This window comes from Lipotes vexillifer, unplaced genomic scaffold (assembly GCF_000442215.2).
Source record: "Lipotes vexillifer unplaced genomic scaffold, Lipotes_vexillifer_v1.1 scaffold2116, whole genome shotgun sequence".
In the NCBI taxonomy this organism is placed as follows: Eukaryota; Metazoa; Chordata; class Mammalia; order Artiodactyla; family Lipotidae; genus Lipotes; species Lipotes vexillifer.
The window spans coordinates 354,749-375,138 of record NW_006791713.1 but is presented as its reverse complement, the minus strand read 5'-3'; the positions used below and the strand labels follow the sequence as shown (position 1 = coordinate 375,138).

The 20,390-nt window shown below is 39.2% G+C and overlaps 3 protein-coding genes across 4 annotated transcripts in view; 1 reads left to right on the top strand and 2 right to left on the bottom strand.

Annotated features, from left to right (window-relative positions):
- SKA3 (spindle and kinetochore associated complex subunit 3) overlaps nt 1-12,885 on the bottom strand; it is a 21,255-nt gene extending 8,370 nt beyond the window's left edge. The window contains exons 1-5 of the mRNA XM_007464505.1: nt 12,775-12,885; nt 9,088-9,149; nt 8,815-8,980; nt 5,273-5,672; nt 1,611-1,696 (exon numbers count right to left, since the gene is read on the bottom strand). Of these exons, the coding sequence (XP_007464567.1) occupies nt 1,611-1,696; nt 5,273-5,672; nt 8,815-8,980; nt 9,088-9,149; nt 12,775-12,877 (817 nt within the window). The 5' untranslated portion in view covers nt 12,878-12,885. The remainder of the gene's footprint in view (nt 1-1,610; nt 1,697-5,272; nt 5,673-8,814; nt 8,981-9,087; nt 9,150-12,774) is intronic.
- A 317-nt stretch (nt 12,886-13,202) lies between these two features.
- MRPL57 (mitochondrial ribosomal protein L57) lies at nt 13,203-13,511 on the top strand. Its single transcript, XM_007464504.1, has one exon. The coding sequence runs from the start codon at nt 13,203-13,205 to the stop codon at nt 13,509-13,511; it is 309 nt and encodes a 102-aa protein (XP_007464566.1).
- Nucleotides 13,512-17,735: 4,224 nt separating this feature from the next.
- The window catches only part of ZDHHC20 (zDHHC palmitoyltransferase 20), a 70,076-nt gene continuing 67,421 nt past the window's right edge, over nt 17,736-20,390 (bottom strand). Inside the window, exon 11 of one of the 2 annotated variants that reach the window (XM_007464503.1) lies at nt 17,736-17,846. In XM_007464503.1, the coding sequence (XP_007464565.1) occupies nt 17,839-17,846 (8 nt within the window). In that variant the 3' untranslated portion in view covers nt 17,736-17,838. Of the gene's footprint in view, nt 17,847-19,279; nt 19,318-20,390 lie in introns of those variants that run through there. The other variant, XM_007464502.1, reaches the window with a different exon arrangement.

Genomic DNA, 20,390 nt, shown 5'->3' with positions numbered 1-20,390 from the left:
AACAAAAAAAAAAAAAAAAAAAAAAGTAGATAACATAAATGATAGCATGGCGGCGGGGAGGGGAAGAATGACACAAAAAAAGGGAAATCTAAACCCAGAAGGAATGAGTGGGATAAAAGAAGCAATGGTAAAGTACTAAATTTTAGTAAGTAGAGACTGTAAAAACTAATAATCACACTTTCATGGCATAAAAATACGGTCAAACTAAATACAGTAGAAACTCTATTAACAAGCCTCCACTTAACCAAATTACTAATGGGTAAACGTAAGCATTCTGTTCCTTCCGTGAAATATACTGCTGATGGTATATTAAAGGATTTCAGTTGGTAAGCTATTCTTTAGAAAATCCATCCCACTTCAGAAGGCCTAAAGATATTCTCCTTTATCATTTTCTAAAAAGTTTATAGTCCATTGGGAATTGATTTCTGAGTATGATGTGAAGGAGTTAGTGGTTCATTCTTTCTATTTAAAAAAAAAAGGCCTTTATTGAATATAATCATGCTCTTATAAGTTGAGCTCAGCTTACTGTGAGTCAGTTGTATTTTTGTTTTTTAATTTATTTATTTTTGGCTGTTTTGGGTCTTCATTGCTGCCCGTGGGCCCTCTCCAGTTGTGACGAGCCGGGGCCACTCCTCCCTGTGGTGCACAGACCTCTCATTGCGGTGGCCTCTCCCGTTGCAGAGCATGGGCTCCAGGCACGTGGGCCCCCAGTAGTTGTGGCTCGCGGGCTCCAGAGCACACGCTCAGCAGTTGTGGCACACAGGCCCAGTTGCCCCACGGCATGTGGGATCCTCCCGGACCAGGGCTCGAACCCGTGTCCCCTGCATTGGCAGGTGGACTCCCAACCACTGCGCCACCAGGGAAGCCCCCAGTTGTATTTTTTCAAACCTGTTTATGCCAGCAGTATTTGTTAACTTAATAACAAGTCAGTGCAAATACCACAAAAAAAGAATTTTTCTGAAAACATGTCCAAAACTTTGGAAAGACCTGATAGATAAGTTACTTTAAAAAATTTTCTAATAAATTTGGTATAGACCAGATGATTATAAATAATTATTCAGGGAAATCATAAAACTCTAGGATTTTTCATTTTACAGTATGTGAAAACCAGTGTTTTCATGTTTGCTGGGACAAATATGAAAACACTACATGAAAATGATTTTACGTTTTTGTACTATTAAAAAAAACCCAAGTTTGAAATGGTAGCTCATGTATTCTGGGCGTGGTTTACATAAGGAAGATCATGTAGAACTCTAATCAATAGGCTTAAGCTAAACTAAAACAAAAAAAGGTATTATTGGCTCTACATCAAAAGATTGCTGAATGAATATATATTTATATGTTTTAAGTTAAAATGTTAAAAACAAACAAACAAGCTGAAAAATACTGAATACAGTCAGGAAGAGTATGAAAAACATTCCAGAAAATCATATTTCTCTTGTATGAAATCATGCTGAACCTGAATGGAATGGCACTTCCTATAATTCAGTATTATGAACTGAGAAGGTACAGAAGGCTGTTAGAATGTCTAAGGTGACAGAACCATTTTTTTTGTACAAAGATAGTCTGAAAAGAGTATAGCTGAGAAGTAACTTGATTTTCACACTTACCATTTTTTTCCAATGGCTGGGTTATGGGGCCAGGAGTGGCAAAGAAATTATTGTTGGTCACTGGTTCTGTTTCTATGGCCTCCTCACTGGCGTGATTCATAAGGAAATAATAAGGTCAAAAAAAGTTAATATTTAACCTCTGGAAAAAAATTTAATCTTACTATATATCATCAAGTCTGGACAAATATCGTTATGTTTTATGGAACAGTAGTCCCACGGAACAAATTGTTTTTTTGTTTTTAAATGTATATCCATGGCTCAAAAGAAGGTTAAGGACCATTTTGTATTGACAGTTTTGACTTAGAAGTGGGTTAAAAGTCTTTAACGTGGGGACTTCCCTGGCAGTCCAGTGGTTGGAACTCTGCGCTTCCACTGCATAGGGGCACAGGTTTGATCCCTGGTCGGGAAACTAGGATCCAACATGCCGTGCAGCCAAAAAAACCCAAAAACAACTTCAACTTCAAGGAAAGCTATGAGTCCAACTCATTAGTTCAAATATAGGAATTGTATAGCTCATGGCTTCAAAATCATAAAGTGGAATTTTATACCAGTATACAGATAAGAGATTAAGAATGTTTTTTTAGACTAAGAAGACTCATCCGGCTATCTCAAGGTAGTTCTAGCCAATTACCCAGATGTCTGAAATACAGTTATAAAGAAGAGTATCACTGAATACTAGAAGATGGTTCAATTAACCAACTGTCCTAGTGTAATTTACTGAATAATCTTTACTTCAAAAACACCTTCAGTATATATTAAGTTCTTATGTAAATTAGAGGCTGTTTCTGGGCAATTCTGTTTCTGCAATAGGTCCATTCTGTCACAATTTTATACTGCTTTACTTACTGTAGCTTTATATATTTTAATAACTAGTAGGTTAAGTCCCCTCATTACTGTTATTTTTCATTATTTTCTTAGTTATCCTTACTTTTTATTCTTCCAAATAATTTTAGAATAATTCTGTCAAATAGCCCTCACTTTCTACCTTAAAAAAAAATCCCAAGGAGGTTTTATTGTAATTGTATGATATCCATAAATTAACTTGATATGATTGAACATCTTAATAATATTCAGTCATTCCATTCAGGATTATGGTCTATTTTTTCATCCTAATTTTCCCTTTATATAACTGAGAAATATTTAATGGTTTTATTCATATAGGTCTTTCACATACAATTGGCATGAGTATTTTACCTGTTTCAAATTTGAATGATTTTCCCCCCTATATTTACCAATTAGTTATTAATAAAATATAGGAAAGCATATTAAATAGTTATCTTATAACTATATAAAATATATCTTATCAATATATCAGCTTCTTTCTTGAACTTTTATTATTTCTAGAAATTTTAGATGTGACTTTCTCGAGTTGCCCAGGCACAAAACATGGTCTAGAAATACATCAGAGTAATACTTATTTCTGTTTCTTATCTCATTACATTGGTCAGAACATCAAGAATGACATTAAAAAAAATGATGTTTAATAGTGGTAACACATAGCTTCACTATTAAGTTAGATATTCATATTGTTTGTTATGTTAATGAAGTATCTTTCCACTTAGAATTTGACCAAACAATTTAAATGAAGAACAGTTGTCAAATTTCAAAAAATTCCTTACTGAGGAATAATAATAGGATAATCTATTGAGATTATCCTAGTTTTAAATTAATTAATTAATTTTATTTTTGGCTGCGTTGGGTCTTTGTTGCTGCACGCGGGCCTTTCTAGTTGTGGTGAGCAGGGGCTACTCTTCGTTGTGGTGCACGTGCTTCTCATTGTGGTGGCTTCTCTTGTTGCAGAGCATGGGCTCCAGGCGTGTGGGCTTCGGTAGTTGTGGCTCATGCGCTCTGGAGTGCAGGCTCAGTAGTTGTGGCGCACGGGCTTAGTTGCTCCGCGGCATGTGGGATCTTCCCAGACCAGTGCTCGAACCCATGTCCCCTGCACTAGCAGGCGGTTCCTTAACCACTGCACCACCAGGTTAAGTCCTCTGTTTTTTCTGGTTGAATCATATAAATGGTGTACTTTATGAGTTCCCAAATATTAAACTATCTTTGCATTCCTGGGATAAGCTTAACGTGGAAGTTATGCATTACAGTTTTACTATTCTGTAGAATTCAATTTATGAGTATTTTAATTGGGGTTTTAACATGTATATTCACAATTAGATTGGGCCATAGCTTCCTTTGGTGTGCTCTTTCTGTGTTTGTATCAAGGGTATATCAATCTCAAACTGAACTGCAGAGTTTTCTGTCGTATTCCAGTTTTAGAAAAATAACTTTTTTTTGAGTGTGTGTTCCAATAAAATTTTATTTACAAAAAATAGGCAGTAGGCTGGGTTTGGTCTCTGGCTATAGTCTGAAGACCCCTGAGAATGACAGTTCTTTTTAAAAATCATTATTTTCATAGTATCTCATTCTTAAGGCAGTTTATAATTTTTTATCCATTATACCCCACTAACTCTATGTAAGCAGGATGGGTATGGTTGTATCCATTTCACTAGCGTTTGTGAGTCTGGAGGTCCCCAGGTTAGGTGTTGGCATCTGAGCTAGAACGTACGTCTCCTTCTCAGAAAAAGAACTTTTATGTAAGATGGAAGGTGTATGTTCTCTGAAATTATGAAAGGATTCATCCAGGGAACCATCTGTGCCCAGAGCTTTTTGGAGCTACTTCTCTGATAACTTTTCTGGTTTTCTTCTCTGATTTTTGGTCTATATAGGTTTTCTAATTCAAGTCTGTTTTGATAATTTTGTGTTGTTTTCAAAACTTTTTAATTTATCTGAATTTTCTAAATTTCCCAGTATTATACCCTATAGTATTTCTAATAGCTTGAAAAATAAAAGATATAGCCCGTAGTTCCTAATTTTGCCACATTTACATTAATGTTTAAGTAAGAACCAATTCTTCAACATATCAGTTTTACCCTCTTCTGAAAATATTTTGTAATGACATTTTATCTTTAGTGTTTACTCTCTTCACTTTTCCCCACAATTGTGGGGTTTTCTTCTGACACTTTGAGTTGAATGTTTATTTTCCTTCTTTAATAACTACAGTTCTTAAAGGTATGGGTTTATATTTGGTACTGTGATATACGGTATTTTCATTTTCATTGTAACTCATTAATTACCACTTCCATATTCCCTTTAGTCTAGCATGGAATTCATCACTGCGGTTCAAATTCATATTAAAATACCTAACTAAGCTTAAGAGCACCTCAAAACCAACATGTAAGGAAACTCATCACCTTTACTGCATCCCAAGCTGCAGGTATTCCTATTTTAGTTCCCAAGCATCACTTCAGGCAACAAAACAGAAATCTGTGATTTACCCAAGATCCTCTTCTCTTCCCAAGTCTCCATACCAAATCAGTCGTAAGTTTTTAATAATTTTACTTTTTATTTTATCCCTTCTTCTCTATCCTACCATATACCATCTGTTTTCAGGCTCTTACCATTCCTTCTGTTATCTTCTAACCTGAGGAAACTAATAGCTAACACTTTACTGATGGAATTGGTGATTCAGAGAAGTTTGAAATATGAAGTATCTGAAAATCTCTGAAGGAAAGATATCGTCTGAAACATATTTCTTCTAGGGAAAAAAAAATCAATAAATACAAAAGATTTAGAAAGTTAGATAAAATGCTCCTTTTAAGAAAGCTGCTTACCTGTTATTCTTCACATTTTTAAGTCCCATTGTATAATCTTCATTTAAACACATAGTATATTCAGAGATACCAAAGTGTTCTAATTTAGGAGTCACACACTCAAAATCATCCATCTTTAGTGCACATTTGGGAGTTTTTACTAGTGGCCGTTTGGAAAATGGAGTTAAAATTTTTGGCTCTTCCTTCTCGTTGTTTACTGCCTGGGGAGGGTTTGGCAGAACTTGGGATATCATGTACCGCTCAAGTCCAAAATCGGAAAGTTGTGGACTACGTGGAGTCTCCTCAGAAACAGAACTGCTTAGAAGAGCGGAATCCGACAAATCACCCTTCACATCAGGCTTCTCAGGATTTTCACGTTTATTTTTCTCTGGTTTAGAGTCAACGACTTCTTGCTCATCCACTGGGAGGAAAAGTCAAGGTCATATTCTGGTCAAACAGCAGACTAGAAAATGTCATGTACTAAAACCACATAAAACAGCTCCATTTGAAATGTCCCAAATCAGCAAAGGTCCTGACTCTCTCCTTATTCTCTAAGGTTTTATTTCAATTTTCCCTTTACATTTCTGACATGTACCGCCTTGTCCACCCATATCTCATCTAGGGGATTACATCAGAGAAGGGGAGTAAACTAAAATGTTAAAAGATGAAAAAACAATACTCACCAATAAAAGTGTAATTTCCTTACTTTCTCAGTTAATGTGATTTACCAGTCTTTTTTAACATATTATGAAACTATCTTATCATGTAATGACATTTAATTACAGTGTGGAGTTAACTACAATCTAGATTTAACACAAAGTAAAATAATATTATTTTAGATTTCTAACTTACAGATGGCCTAAGGTAAAAAGGAAAGACACAAATATAAATTTTTAACCTAAGTCAGTCTGGAACACCTGTATCAAAAACCTAGTTGGGAGAAATCAGAGGAGAAATTAGTGAGACAAGTAGTTTCTCAATCTTTTATAGGTTATATCTGACTCCAGACCCCCATATGCTTAACCACTACACTGTACATTTCAGACTGAATAACTTTACTAACAACTATACTTTTTCCCACAGTCCTCTGCCATTTCCTGGGTATACCACTGGTTAATAAGTTTGGTGTGGAACTTAGGTTGGATCCAGGATAGCACTTAAAATGCCAAGAAAGAGTTCAAGGAGAAATACTAGTTTTTGGTGTGAGAGACAACAGAAAGTGAAAGAGGATACCTAGAAAGAAGGTAAGTGGATTTGGTCAGGATTTGGGCAGAGATTAATTTAACAAATGATAGGGCTTCGGTTAGACAGTGAGACAGCAAGGTATAAAGGTATAAAGTAGAGAATGGAATGGTGGAAGAAAATGCAGAATGACAAATATAAAATGTGTATTAAAGAAATGTAGTATGAAGTAGAGAAGGAAAATTAACCAACAATTGGAAAGGGCTGATAGAAAGCAGAGACAGAGGAGAGGGTGAGATGAAAATGTATTTAGAATCCCCGATGGGATAGGCATTTTTATATTTAATTTTTACTCCATTTAAGTTTCCTATTAACTGCTCCAAGCACAAAAAATATCTTTGAATATTTTTTCCTCATTTAAAAAATTAAGGTACTTAACAACATTTTGGAGAACATTCAGCTGATAGAATTTAAAGAGCCAAGATCTGAACCCACATCTTTTGATTCTAAATGCTGCCATATGTTTAAGCATTCGGAGGGAGTTAATAAAGAGATTTGTTTTAGATAATTTTGAGCAGATAACATTTGGTTGCTAAATGGGAAATATTAATTGTAATAATCATACATATTTATTGAAAGAAATGGGAAATAAAATTTTCTAAAATTTCCTGTTCGTTGCATCCTTTTTAAGAAAATACTGGGAAGGGACTTCCCAGGTGGTCCAGTGGCTACGACTCTGTGCTCCCAGTGCAGGGGGCCCGGGTTTGATCCCTGGTCAGGAAGCTAATCCCACACGCTGCAGCTAAGACCAATGAGCCAAATAAATAAATATTAAAAAGAAAATACTTACACTTTTTTATTTTTTAGGAGTCATTACAGATTGAAGGAAGTGAAGGATTGAAGGAGGTGAAGAGGTACACACTTTTTCTATGAAGAAATTACTTTCCTTGTTTTGACTGGCAACCGAAATGAACTAGGATAGGATATTGTTTTTTTGTGCATGATAAGCCACGACATGTTAAATGTGAAGGATGCACCATTAAAAAAAAAGTTATAAACTTTGATTTCGTGGCTTTTGGCCCTTGGAAGAGCTGCTGGTTCAGAGCTGTTTTGGCATTGTGCTTTCTGTTAATTTTGAGAACTGTTATAAGAACTACCAAAAAACCTATTGTTGAATTTATTACAAGGCTGTCACTGATGATTTTAATAAAATAAAGTTATCACCATTATTACTACCTCTTAGGGAGGTATTAGCATCTCTAGTTCACTAGTGAGGAAAAGCAATTTAGAGAAATTATCCAAGGTCACACATGTAGTAACTGGTGGAACCAGTTTCTGAGTAACCAAAGTCAACCTGTCCACACCAAAGTCAACTGAATTCTTTCCATTATACCATGCGGATTATTTAATATACCTTCATATATATCCTCGACATATACATATTTGTTGAATCTAATTAATGTTTTATTTATGTACAAAGACTCTCATAGCAGAAATGAAGACACTGAAGCATACTGAAATTAGTTACTCACAGTTATGGGTATAACAATAATAATAGTTAACAATGGGTGATTAGCATACGAGGTACTGTTCTAAGCAAATTTTACCTCATTTAATCCTTATACAGCCTCAGAGGTAGATACTATTAAACATATCTACTTTATAGGACTTCCTTGGTGGTCCAGTGGTTAGGACTCGGTGCTTTCACTGCATGTGGTCCTGGGCTCAGTTCCTGGGCTCAGTTCCTGGTCGGGGAACTGAGATACTGCAAGCCATGTGGCGCGGCCAAAAACAAAAAAAATTCTCTCATTTATAGATGAGAAAGTGAGGTACAAAGTTAAGTTACTGGTCAAAGATTAATACAGCTAGTAAGTGGTGAAATTAGAGATTTGAACTCAGGCAGTTTGACTCTAAATTCTAAACCATCATGCTATCCTACCCTTCATTAGAATTTTAGAACTAAAAAGGACTTTACAATTTATATAGCCAAAAAACTCTCATTCTATATGGAAGAAGAAACTGAGAACGAGAAAAGTGAAATAGCATGCCTTAAGGTTGGTCTCTCAGCTGTTTACTGGCAGAGCTGACCAGAAACCAACTATCCTCAAGGGGACACAGATTTATCTTGTACCCTTCTTTCATCTAGCATTGTGTTGGTTCTCATCTAGCATTTGCAAAGGAGAGCAAAGACTGTCTTTATATTGTACCACTGATCAGCACTGCATCCAGAACACAGTGATTGCTGAATAAATGATCAAAGGACTATCATATAATGGCAGAGTCAGAACTAGAAACAATGGCCAAGCCAATAGTAGTCTTAATCATGCTGCCTTCTTTCTTTAATACTAAAACAAATGCTATAAAATGCAAGTTATTCACACCTGAATTTTCCTTGGCACGTGGATTATATCCATACTTCTGGAAAAACTCTCTTATTTTCATGATATCCATTGAATTTTTTTTCATCAGTACTTTTGTTGCCTTTATGAAACCAATGCTTTCTTGACTTTCCAAGCTTGCTTCATCAAGAAGAATATTGACATCATCCTTTTACGAGGAAAGAAAGTACATTTTAATTTAACTTTTGACTAAGTCTATTTAGTTTTTTTAAATTACCACATAAAAATGATAAATTAATATTGTAGGACTGATACCTTTAGAGTCCGGACTTCTGAATGAAGGTCATGTAAAACTCTCATTGGATAATCTTCAAAGTCTTCAATATGAATATTGAAAGAAAAAAGTATAACAAGTTAAAGGAAGAAAAAGAAAGAAAATGTAATTTAGTATAGTTATTTAGAATTACAAAATCCTTGTAGATACTTATGTATAATTTATATCCTGTCATTTGCAAAGAAAAGTGTTAAGACTTTTCTTTAAAATTTTTATTAAACTGTAACATACATACAGAAAAGTACAGAAATCATAAGTATATAGTTTTATGAACTTTCAAAGTGAACATACCTATGTAATCAGCACTCAGATCAGGGACTGGAGGAAGGAGGAGGGAATATAGTCCTACTTAGCTGTTTTTCATTTATGGTGAGCACGTTTTGGTTCCTATTTTTAAAATCTTTGCCAGTGACAATGCTTTTCTTTTAAAAGCTTTATTGTTTGGACTTTTGCATTAATTAAATTAATTAATTAATCAATTAATTTTTGGCTGCATTGGGTCTTCGTTGCTGCACGCGGGCTTTCTCTAGTTGCGGCGAGCAGGGGCTACTCTTCATTGAGGTGTGCGGGCTTCTCATTGCAGTGGCTTCTCTTGTTGCAGAGCATGGGCTCTAGGCACACGGGCTTCAGTAGTTGTGCCACGTGGGCTCAGAAGCTGCGATGAATGGGCTTAGCTGCTCCACAGCATGTAGGATCTTCTGGGACCAGGGCTCGAACCCATGTCTCCCGCATTGGCAGGTGGATTCTTAACCACTGCACCACCAGGGAAGTCCTGGCCTTTTGCATTTAGAGCTACAATCCATCAGGAATTGATTTTTGTGTATGGCAAGAGGTAAGGATCAAGATCCATTCTTTTTTTTCCATATGAGTGTGCAATTGACCTGGCACTGAAAAGACATCGTTTATCTACTGTACCATCACCTTTCTTATTAATCACTTGGTCATATACCTAACATAGAAGCAGTTTTTAAAAAGATTTCTCTTTTCTAAAATATGCCTCCTTTCAAGACTATCTCCTTCCACCTGTTAAAAGTTGATCAATTTTCACATTTGTAGAGACACGGATGGACCTAGAGACTGTCATAGAGTGAAGTAAGTCAGAAGGAGAAAAACAACTATCGTAGATTAACGCATATATGTGTAATCTAGAAAAATGGTACAGATGAACCGGTTTGCAGGGCAGAAATACACGCAGATGTAGAGAACAAACGTATGGACGCCAATGGGGGAAAGCGAGGGCGGGTGGTGGTGGTGGTGGGATGAATTGGGAGATTGGGATTGACATATATACACTAATATGTATAAAATGGATAACTAATAAGAACCTGCTGTATAAAAAAAAAGAGTTGACCAATTTTCATTAGGAAAATGCAAATTAACAACACAATGATATTGTATTTCATACCACTAGAATGACTATAATTAAAAAGAAAGACAATAGGGCTTCCCTGGTGGCGCAGTGGTTGAGAGTCCGCTTGCCGATGCAGGGGACACGGGTTAGTACCCCAGTCCGGGAAGATCCCACAAGCCGCGGAGCGGCTGGGCCCGTGAGCCATGGCCGCTGAGCCTGTGCGTGCGGAGCCTGTGCTCCACAATGGGAGAGGCCACAGCAGTGAGAGGCCCGCGTACCCCAAAAAAAAAAAAAAAAAAAAAAAAAAAAAAAAAGACAGACAATAACAAATGTTGATGAGGAAGTGGAGAAACTGCATCCCTCATTCACTGCTGGGGGAAACGTACAGTGGTGCACTTTGGTAAACAATTTGGTCGTTCCTCAAAAAGCTAAAAACAGATTTACCATATGACCCAGCAATTCCACTTCTAAATGCATACCAAAGAGAACTGAAGACATTACGTTCACATAAAGCATTGGCACACGAGTGTTTACAACAGCATTAGTCATAATAGCCAAAGTAGAAACGACCCAAATGTTCATCAACTGATGGATACCCAAAATGTGGTAAATCCATACAATGAAATATTATTCAGCAATAAAATGTAATGAAATAACTGATACATGCTACCATGACAGGGATGAACCTTGCAACACTTCGCTAAGTGAAATGTCAGTCACAAAAGACTACAGCTTGTACAATTCCATTTACAGGAGATGTCTGGAACAGGCAGATCTAGAGAGACCGAAAGTAGATTAGCGGCCGCATAAAGCAGTGGGGTAGGTGGGAGCAAGATTCCGGGGAGTGGCTGTCAACAGTCACCGGGGTTTGTTTCGGGGGGTTATGAAAATCTAAACTCAGTGTGATGATGGTTGCACACCTCTGTGAAGATACTGAAAACCACTGAATTGTATCCTTTAACATGGTGAATTTTATGAGATTCATAACTGTGATCACAGAAGGCGAATTTAGGGGATGTTCATTTTCTCTAATTATCTCAATTCCATATTTTCTGTAATACATGCAGGCCAGGAACTGAAAAAATTATTCCAGCTTTTTCTTGTAAAACCAAAAGAAAAGAAAGAATGTGTGTAACCAGGCAGTAGATTGGTAAGGAGGTAAATTAGCAAAAACTTTATTGAAAACTATTCAGCTATGTCTAAAAATTCCAAAACCATTAATACAGTTTTGTGTCTTATAGCGTTACCTCAACTACGTAAACAAAGTCAAGCAAAACAAGGCAACGCTAAAAGTAAGGATGGTAGAAAAGCTACTGAACTATTAATAGCTGTGTCTTCTGACGGTGAAGGTATAGCAAAGACTTATTTTCTTCTTTCTACTTCTCTGTTACCTCAAATTTTTTTTTTTTTTTTTTTTTCTTGCGTTATGCGGGCCTCTCACTGTTGTGGCCTCTCCCATTTGCGGAGCACAGGCTCCGGACGCGCAGGCTCAGTGGCCATAGCTCACGGGCCCAGCCGCTCCGCGGCATGTGGGATCCTCCCGAAACGGGGCACGAACCCGCGTCTCCTGCATCGGCAGGCGGACTCTCAAGCACTGCGCCACCAGGGAAGCCCCTGTTACCTCAAATTTTTTGCCGTGCACATAATATTGCTTTCACAGGCACAAGCATAAACATTTTTAAATGGCTGGAAAACTATTCATAATATAAAGGAAAATGAGTCTGCGTCTACCGGGTGCGATATTTTAAGGCGGATTACAGTTATGACGCACAAGATAATCTCAAAATCTGCACTACTCTTGCAACAACTTCAAAAAGTCTCAATACAAACGTTAGTGGTGGAGAATTTTGCTTTACCTATATTTTAAAAAGCAGTACTGCGTATTAGCTTTCGTCTTGGCAGTACGGTTTGTTGGGAAAAATACAGACTGCAACTGTGGACCATCTGGTTGAGACCAAAGTCACTCTACATGTCAAGAACAGGGCTGAGCGGCTGCGGTTAGAAGAAACGTTTCATCTTCTCTTGGTCGTATTTTTCTTGATAAGCCCCCACTACGTGCACTTGAAAAGCTCATCGTGTGTAAATGAGCGCGTGCATCGCGAGCCCAGCCTGCCGGCTCGATTAGGGCTTTGGTTTTTAGTGCGGCTGTTTCTCCGCCCCGCGTCCCTGGTGGGGCAGAGGCTGCGCGCAGCGCTGGTCGGGCCCGGGGGTGCCTGGGGCGAAGGGCGCCGCCGCCTCCCCCGGGAGGGCTCCTCACAGTCAGCCGCCTGTCGGTTGGCCAGTGCGCGCGCCACCATCCCTCACGCGGCTCACTCACCGCTGTCCTCTCCGTCCAGCGCTCGCTGCAGCCGAGCCGTCTCGCCGTCCAGGGTCACGGCCAGAAACCGCAGCTTCCCGCAGAAGCCCCGGATCAGGTCCATGGACGAGCCCCGCGCTCGTCCTCAGCGCCCGCGCACGTTTGAATCCCGGTGCCGGAAACGCCATTGGTTCCGCGACTCGCGCAAGGCCCTTCTCGCGAGAGCTGAAGCCTCGCGCGAGGAGGCGGGCGGCGCGTCGAGAAAGCGCGCTTGCGGCTTCCGGCTTCCGGCGTCGTGTGCTGGCGTGCGGAGGGCGGCCGTGAGGCGCGGCTGGTGAGTGTTGGGGCGCGGGTCGGGTTGGCCTGCGGGCGGCGGCGGGGCTCCCCTCTCCCTTCTCCCCGTGGCCGGCGCGCTTCCGACTCCCGCTTCTGTGCCCTCGGCAGGCGCCATGTTCCTGACCGCGCTCCTGCGCCGCGGCCGCATCCCCGGCAGGCAGTGGATCGGAAAGCACCGGCGGCCGCGACCCGTGTCGGCGCAGGCGAAGCAGAACATGGTCCGCCGCCTGGAGGTCGAGGCGGAGAACCACTACTGGCTGAGCCGGCCCTTCCTCACGGCCGAGCAGGAGCGCGGCCACGCGGCGGCCCGCCGGGCGGCCGCCTTCCAGGCGCTCAAGGCGGCGCAGGCGTCCAGGTTCCCCGCGCCCCGGCGGCTGGAGGACCAGCTCGGCCACCTCAGGGTCACAGAGAAGTGGTCCTGACCCGCGCCACGCCGCCTGCGTCCTGCGGCGACGAGCGGGAGCCTCTGGTCGGAGCCCCTCGGAGCCCCACGGAGCCCCGGCCAAGCCGAGCGAGTGCCTGCGACGGAGGCCCCGGGCCCGCGCTCCCCGCCGCCCGCAGTGTGTCTCGGTCGGATCGCGTCTCGCTTCTCTGTCCTGAGGACGGAACCGGACGGCGCCCGTGTGTCACGGGACGCGGAACGCAACCTGCGCGCAGCCGCAATAAAGCTGCCGACCGCGCTCTGGCATTTGGGCCTCGGTGCGAGATTCTTCCGGGGGCTTTGCGGTGCGTGCTCGCTTACTTTCTGCCGACAGGTCTTGCCTAAGCGGACATGAAAAAAATCTACTTTTCCAGTTAAACGCGCTCCTAAAAATAGCGGTTTTTGGTGAGATTTGCTCCAAAAAGTGGACAGTTGGACATCGTCTATTTTGGGGGACTTCCCCCGGAACTAAGACCCGTTAAGCCAGGCGGCGCAGCCAGAAAACAAACCAGACAGACAAAATAAGTCTGTTTTAAAAAAAATCAGGTTGTCACCTCAGTATTGAAATTTAAAGATGATTTATGTATTTTGGGTATGAGTCCTTTTTCAGGTATTCTTTTTCCAGTGTTCGACTTTTCATTCTTTTAACAGAATGGCTTTCAGAGAATGGTAGTTCTTAGGTTTGATGAAGGGGACAATTGAAAATTGTTCAATAAAAGCTAAATTAAAATCTTTTTGATAAAGCCGCGTGTGCTCTGGCGTAGGCAGACCACAGTGGGGTCGCACTCAGGTAGTACCCGTGGTTGCCCGAAGGATCAGCCCCATCGCTTTCCCAAGGCAACAACACTGTACCTTGCCACACCTGCCAGGTGACTAAAGCAACAGTCATCCCCTAACAACAACAGCAGCAACAACGGCTGTTCAAATACAGGACTTGATTTATTAATAAAGTAATTATTATTACGATTTTTGGAAAAACAAGTTTTAAAATGTTCAGCCTTCATGTTAATGTAGGTTAGGCCACCCAAAAGACAAAGCAAAGATAACATTAAGTCATGGTCCAGGGTTACACTTAACGAAAAACAAATACAAGATTTACGGGACATGATACGTAAAAACAACCAAAGTATTTCAAATTTGTTTATATAAAAACATATTAAAGATCACTTTAAAATAGTGTCCACCTTTTCTGTAAATGGGCATAGACTAACCTGCAATCATGTACAAATGTGATAAACTCAACAGCTTTCTGAAGCTTTTAATACAAATACAATTCCTTGCTTCTTTATGCAACTCAACAAAGTAAAGTGAAGTCGTTAGAAAAATATGGACCTTTCTGAATCTATCTTGCATTTTTAAGCTGGAAAATATAGTTCAGATCATAAACACATGAATTTTAGATTTACGTATTAACTATCTTACAGAATATGAGATACGGTCTTTATTTTGGCTGAAATGCAAAAATATGGTTAATTTCTCTAACAGATTAGTTAAAAATACTTTCCATTGATAGCAGTGTTAGTCCTAGAACAAAATGTAAGCAAAACATTTGTAAGTCAGTTGTCTTATCAGCGCCCCAAATATGCAGATCCTAACACTAAGCCCTTAATATGCATCTGCTTTAAAGATGACTGAAGGGAAATCTCACATGACTGAAAATCTAGAAATAAGTTCAAGTAAACATTGCATATTTGATTTAAACTAAGTTAACTTATGACACTTTGGATCATAACCACTAAATATGTAAAAGGATTTTTAAAAATCATCCATATGCAAAGATGAAACTATACTATGTGAGCGGTGCAAGTTCAGTGACCACTAAGCTGTAGCTGCTCTTTGGTTTGGCACAGTGACAGTGGTCAGATGCCTCAGGTACTGAATATTCAAGTAAGTTTGTACCCACGTAAAACCAAGTTTCCTGTCTAATTTGTTTTTAATAGCAATGGCAAGACCTGAAATTCAACTTTTATTTTCCTTAAATATTATCACAACTGTTCAAGTGTTTGAAGGAACAAAGACAGTACTAATAAATTTTGACAGGGCTTCATTTTGACCATTTCTCTGCAAAGGTTGGCAGCACTAATCAATCCCAGAGAAATACCAAAGAGTCAGCCTTTCCCTGATTCCCATACCACTTGTAGGCCCTTTTGCCAAACAGTCATTAATATGTACAACTAAATGAAGCCGAATATTTAGAACGTGGCAAATGTTGGCCATAAATTAATTAAACGAAAGGTAACTAAATTAAAAGGCTTTAGCTGAAAATTCCTGAAAAGGTGTTTACTAATGCTATTAAGATGATGTTAACATACTGAAAGAACTGAAAAAGAAACACCACAAAAGCACCCAAATAGGTTAAAGGGAAAATTAAGTTTCCTCAGTTGTTAATCAGGTGCATGCAAATCCTTTGACCTGAATGTAAAAATACCCACAAGAAGTACCGGGACATTTCTGAAAGCAGTCACTTACGTTTAAACATTTACTGTTTCCTTATAACACTCAAACTGCCAGACTGAAGTGATGTTTCTGGTTGGTAAATCTATATCCCTTAACTCTCATAAGTTTTCTAGAATCAAGATTATTAAGACTACAGTGTTGAAATAAAGGTAGAAACTGTATTATAGTATTCCAAACTATATTTTCAAAGCTAAACTCATTCCTCTAGTTCAAAGGGGAAAAAAATTACTTGCTTTTAATATCTAATATTAATATAGCCCATGGAATTAGACAAATCCTATAAATTATAAACCTGGAATAGTAGGCTATAAAATTTATGCTACATTAGGAGATTATAGAGCTATCCCTAGTATATTGTTTGGCGTCCAGAAGGAACTCCAAATATACCTGTTGGACGAATGTTAAGTAAGGTATGCAAAATTAGAAATTGAAGAATGTTAAAGGTCATCCAGTCGAAATCATTCTTAACACCCCTCTCCCCAACCCCATTTTATAGACAAGGAAACTATAACATGTTTTTACAGACGCTGGTTAAAACTGATCTCCACCCACTACTGGAAGCAATCAGTCATTTATTTTAGCTTGTGTGTGGCTGACTAAGCAGAGTATAAAGGAGGAGTAACATCTGTATATTGTTTCTCTGCTATAGGACACTATTTTTCTTTAGAATTAATGCAACGATCCCTGTCACTTAGATTGGATTTCAAAAGGAAAAGGGGGGTAAGTGTCTAGGCAGAAAGGGGTTGCTGTTAGGAAGTCAGATTTAAAATCCTGCATGTAAGAGTGGAATCCACCTCTCAGAGAATGGAAGCTTTGAATGACTCTCCAGTGAGAATTTCCTTCTTGAGAGCAGTGTTATGCTTAAACAGTTTGACCCTAGTCCAAATTGTATTTTATGTTGCTGTTTAAGCTATTATAGGATTACTGTAAAAAGTTTCAAAGCAAATTTCAGTCATTACCTAAACTGAAATTTGAAAGTCAACTCAGCAGCAGGCAGCACTCTGAAAACATAACTTTAACAGCTTTCTGTTAGCTTGTCTTTTGCTTTATTTTTCTTCTAGCCACTTCTACCCGATCCTACTGTGTCCAGTATTTCTATAGCACACGTAACCTTTGTTTCCCTACCTGTATAAATACCCATGGAAGTTCAACAAGAGTATACTGAAAGCAGAAACAAAAAAGTTTCTTAATACTGCCGAATTTTCTTTAAGCCTTGGGCACGACACTGCACATGGTTTAATTAATGCTTAGAACTAAGCCTTCAATGAATTATACAAATATGCTCCATGTTTTAAATGATTAGGTATCTAAATCCTTCTGTTATTTTATAGCCAACAATTAAAAAAATCTTTAGTAAAAATGTTGAAAAGTATAAAACTAACTATAAATTAGCAAACACCAAGTTGTTTTTAAAGCAATTCTTTTCTTAACAGTACCAGCACTTTCAGCCACCGTACTGACCTAGATGTACTTCACTTAAAACGAGTTTTTACCTTGTGTTTCTGGAGTGAAAATTTATATGGATACTAAGAACTCTAAAAGTGTAACTCAGGTATCAAAAGAATACATACGTCATGTTAACATGTGACCTGACAGCTCATATTATAGCATATCGTAATACGTTCTTATGAGTACATGTTATTTCCAGAGTAAAATTAAGTCACTTTTGTAGCCGTAAGTCAGTGTTGAACAAATGGGCTCATTTAAGATTAAGGCATCTTCCAGCTCTGGAGCAGTGCTTCTGTGGATCCAACAATCTGTACAAAGGTTTCCTTTTTTAAAAAATATATCTTCATTTATACTTCAATTATTTAATTCCACTGATCATCATCTTGCGTATAAAACTGAAAATATTCAGTCCATAATGTTTTTTATAAACCTATAAAACCAGAAACAATTGAATTATTAAAACTTGATTTTATATTTCTGAAAATAAGATTAAATAGTTCTTTGGGCTAAGGTATAAAGCTGCTAATACAACACAAAAGGAAAGAAATACTTTAATATTACTAATATTCTAATAATAATAAAGGTTTTTAGACCCTGTAAATAAGGGACAGATCACTGACTTTCCCTGAAGCCATTAAGTGAGCATTTTAATAGAGGCAGATCCTTACACTTTTCCCTTAGTGTTAACTTGGGCATAATCTGAGAAGACTGCTATCAGATGTTTATGGGAATTTCAGTGAGGATTCTCAACCACCACAAGCATCAGCCATTGTTCCGCCTACACTGAGAAGACGCCCGGAGCCAGGACCCGGGAGCCCGGTCTGAGGACCAGCTCTGGGTGGGGTTGCCAATGACAGGTGATCACCGCCTGCAGCTCCTGCTGCCCTCTGCCTGCCGGGAGCCCCACCCACCGGGGGCTGTTTCTGATGCTCTCTGAGTATTAGGCTCTGGCTGTGACTTGGACATGGACTCCAGGTCCTTGTAAGGAACTGAATGCTAATGACAAACACCAAGCAAGGAAGCAGATGTCCCCTAGATGAGACTACAGATGAGAACAGAGCAACTGAGGTAATAAAGGTGTGTTGTCTTAAGCTGCTAAGTGTGTGATAATTTGTTAGGTAGCAATAGGTAACCAAGAAACACTACACGTAGGTTTTCAAAACTCTTAACAGCTGCGCGTGATGCTGCTGAGCCAGTGAGCTTAGCTTCCGACTTGAATGTGCATACCTGTCTTCTCTGTTTTTAAGCAGCAGGAGAGTTCACTACATCCCTGCGTTCAGTCAGTGTTAGCACTGCCCTCACTGCTCCTACTGGCCCATGGGGAAGGGCTTCTATTCCTACCTCAATCAACCTCCTCTGGCTACTGCAAAGGCATCACTGATCCATGTACTTGGCTGCAGTAAGCTGCTCTTCTGCTATATCTTTTACCAAGTAAATAACATCAATGAACCTCTTAAGTCTTTTTTTCAGACTTTAATCTTAGTCACTCTTCTCTGGATCAAATTTCTTCAGGAGTGGGCAAAAGTCACCTTTTTTCCTTAAACTAATTAATAAGGTACCGTTCAGTGAAAAGGTTAGTTGTCCATATACCAATCCTAACAATTTTTTTAGTTTCCTCATTAACCTACCAATAAATATCCAGTAAGATCATGCTAGGAGTAGTAAGAAAGATGGGAGTTAGGCAGATGTTACCTTCCAATCTCTCCTGAACTACCTGATTTTGCTGATACAATGGAAAGAGTAAAAAAGACTTGCAAACTGTTTTGAGATTATGACATGCAAATAAACTAATTTTTGGAGAAATTACCTTTATACTGTCTTACCTTGCTCTTATTCAACTGGTTAGTTATGAACAAGTGGTACTCAATTTTCTATTGCCACTGTTACATGGTTATTTGTCCCTGTAAGCACATAATTATATATGACATGACAAAAAAAGAAACATTAAGTTTCTGGCTAAATGGTAAAATTGATGATTACAGTAAAAGCAAGTATTATGTAAGCACTAAATAGGCTTCTGGTGCCAACCATTTGCCTTCTGCTAGAACCCAGAAGGAAGGAAAGCAGTGCTAAAATCTCAGTCTGTTTTTATGCTTATCTTTGTAAAAACGTCCATTGGCTCTAAAGATGTTCAGGAGCAATAATTTCAAGTCCACAAATGGATTTTTCCCTTTATTTTATACTGAGGGTCTAATAACCTGAATGAAGGTCTTTTTAAAAAATTTTTTTATTTTATTTATTTATTTTTGGCTGTGTCGGGTCTTTGTTGTGGTGCACGGGCTTCTCACTGCAGTGGCCTCTCTTGTTGTGGAGCACAGGCTCCAGGCACGTGGGCTTGAGTAGCTGTGGCACACGGGCTCAGTAGTTGTGGCTCGCGGGCTCCAGAGCACAGGCCCAGCAGCTGTAGCACATGGGCTCAGTTGCTCTGCGGCATGTGGGATCCTCCCGGACCAGGGCTCGAACCTGTGTCCTCTGCATTGGCAGGCAGATTCCTAACCCCTGGGCCACCAGGGAAGTCCCCTGAATGAAGGTCTCAATGAAAGTAATTTAAGAGAATTTAAATGCTGCTGAAAGCCAAAATGACAATAACAACAAATCAGAAATTGTGACAGCAAGCTTTCAAGTTTTAGGGTATTTCCTAGAGTTAGTACCAAACCATTTTCCTACAGTGCAAGAAGAATGTTATTACTAGTATTATTAAGAACCACAGATATGTTTTAAGCTATAATGCTAGTGAGTGGCCAAACTATATTATAAACCGAGGCCTGATTCAAAAGCCCACTTCTGTCTTATCAACTGTTGTATAAGGTACCACAATTCATGAAATGATTAAGAGTCATCATGGTTCAAATACATTCAGTGCACTCTTTTTATACTAAGACAAGACAGCCAAAGAGTACAAGGCATTTCAAAATTATTTTCAAATAAGCAAAAGCTATGACCCCCAAAATAACCTTGTTTAAGCATTATCCAG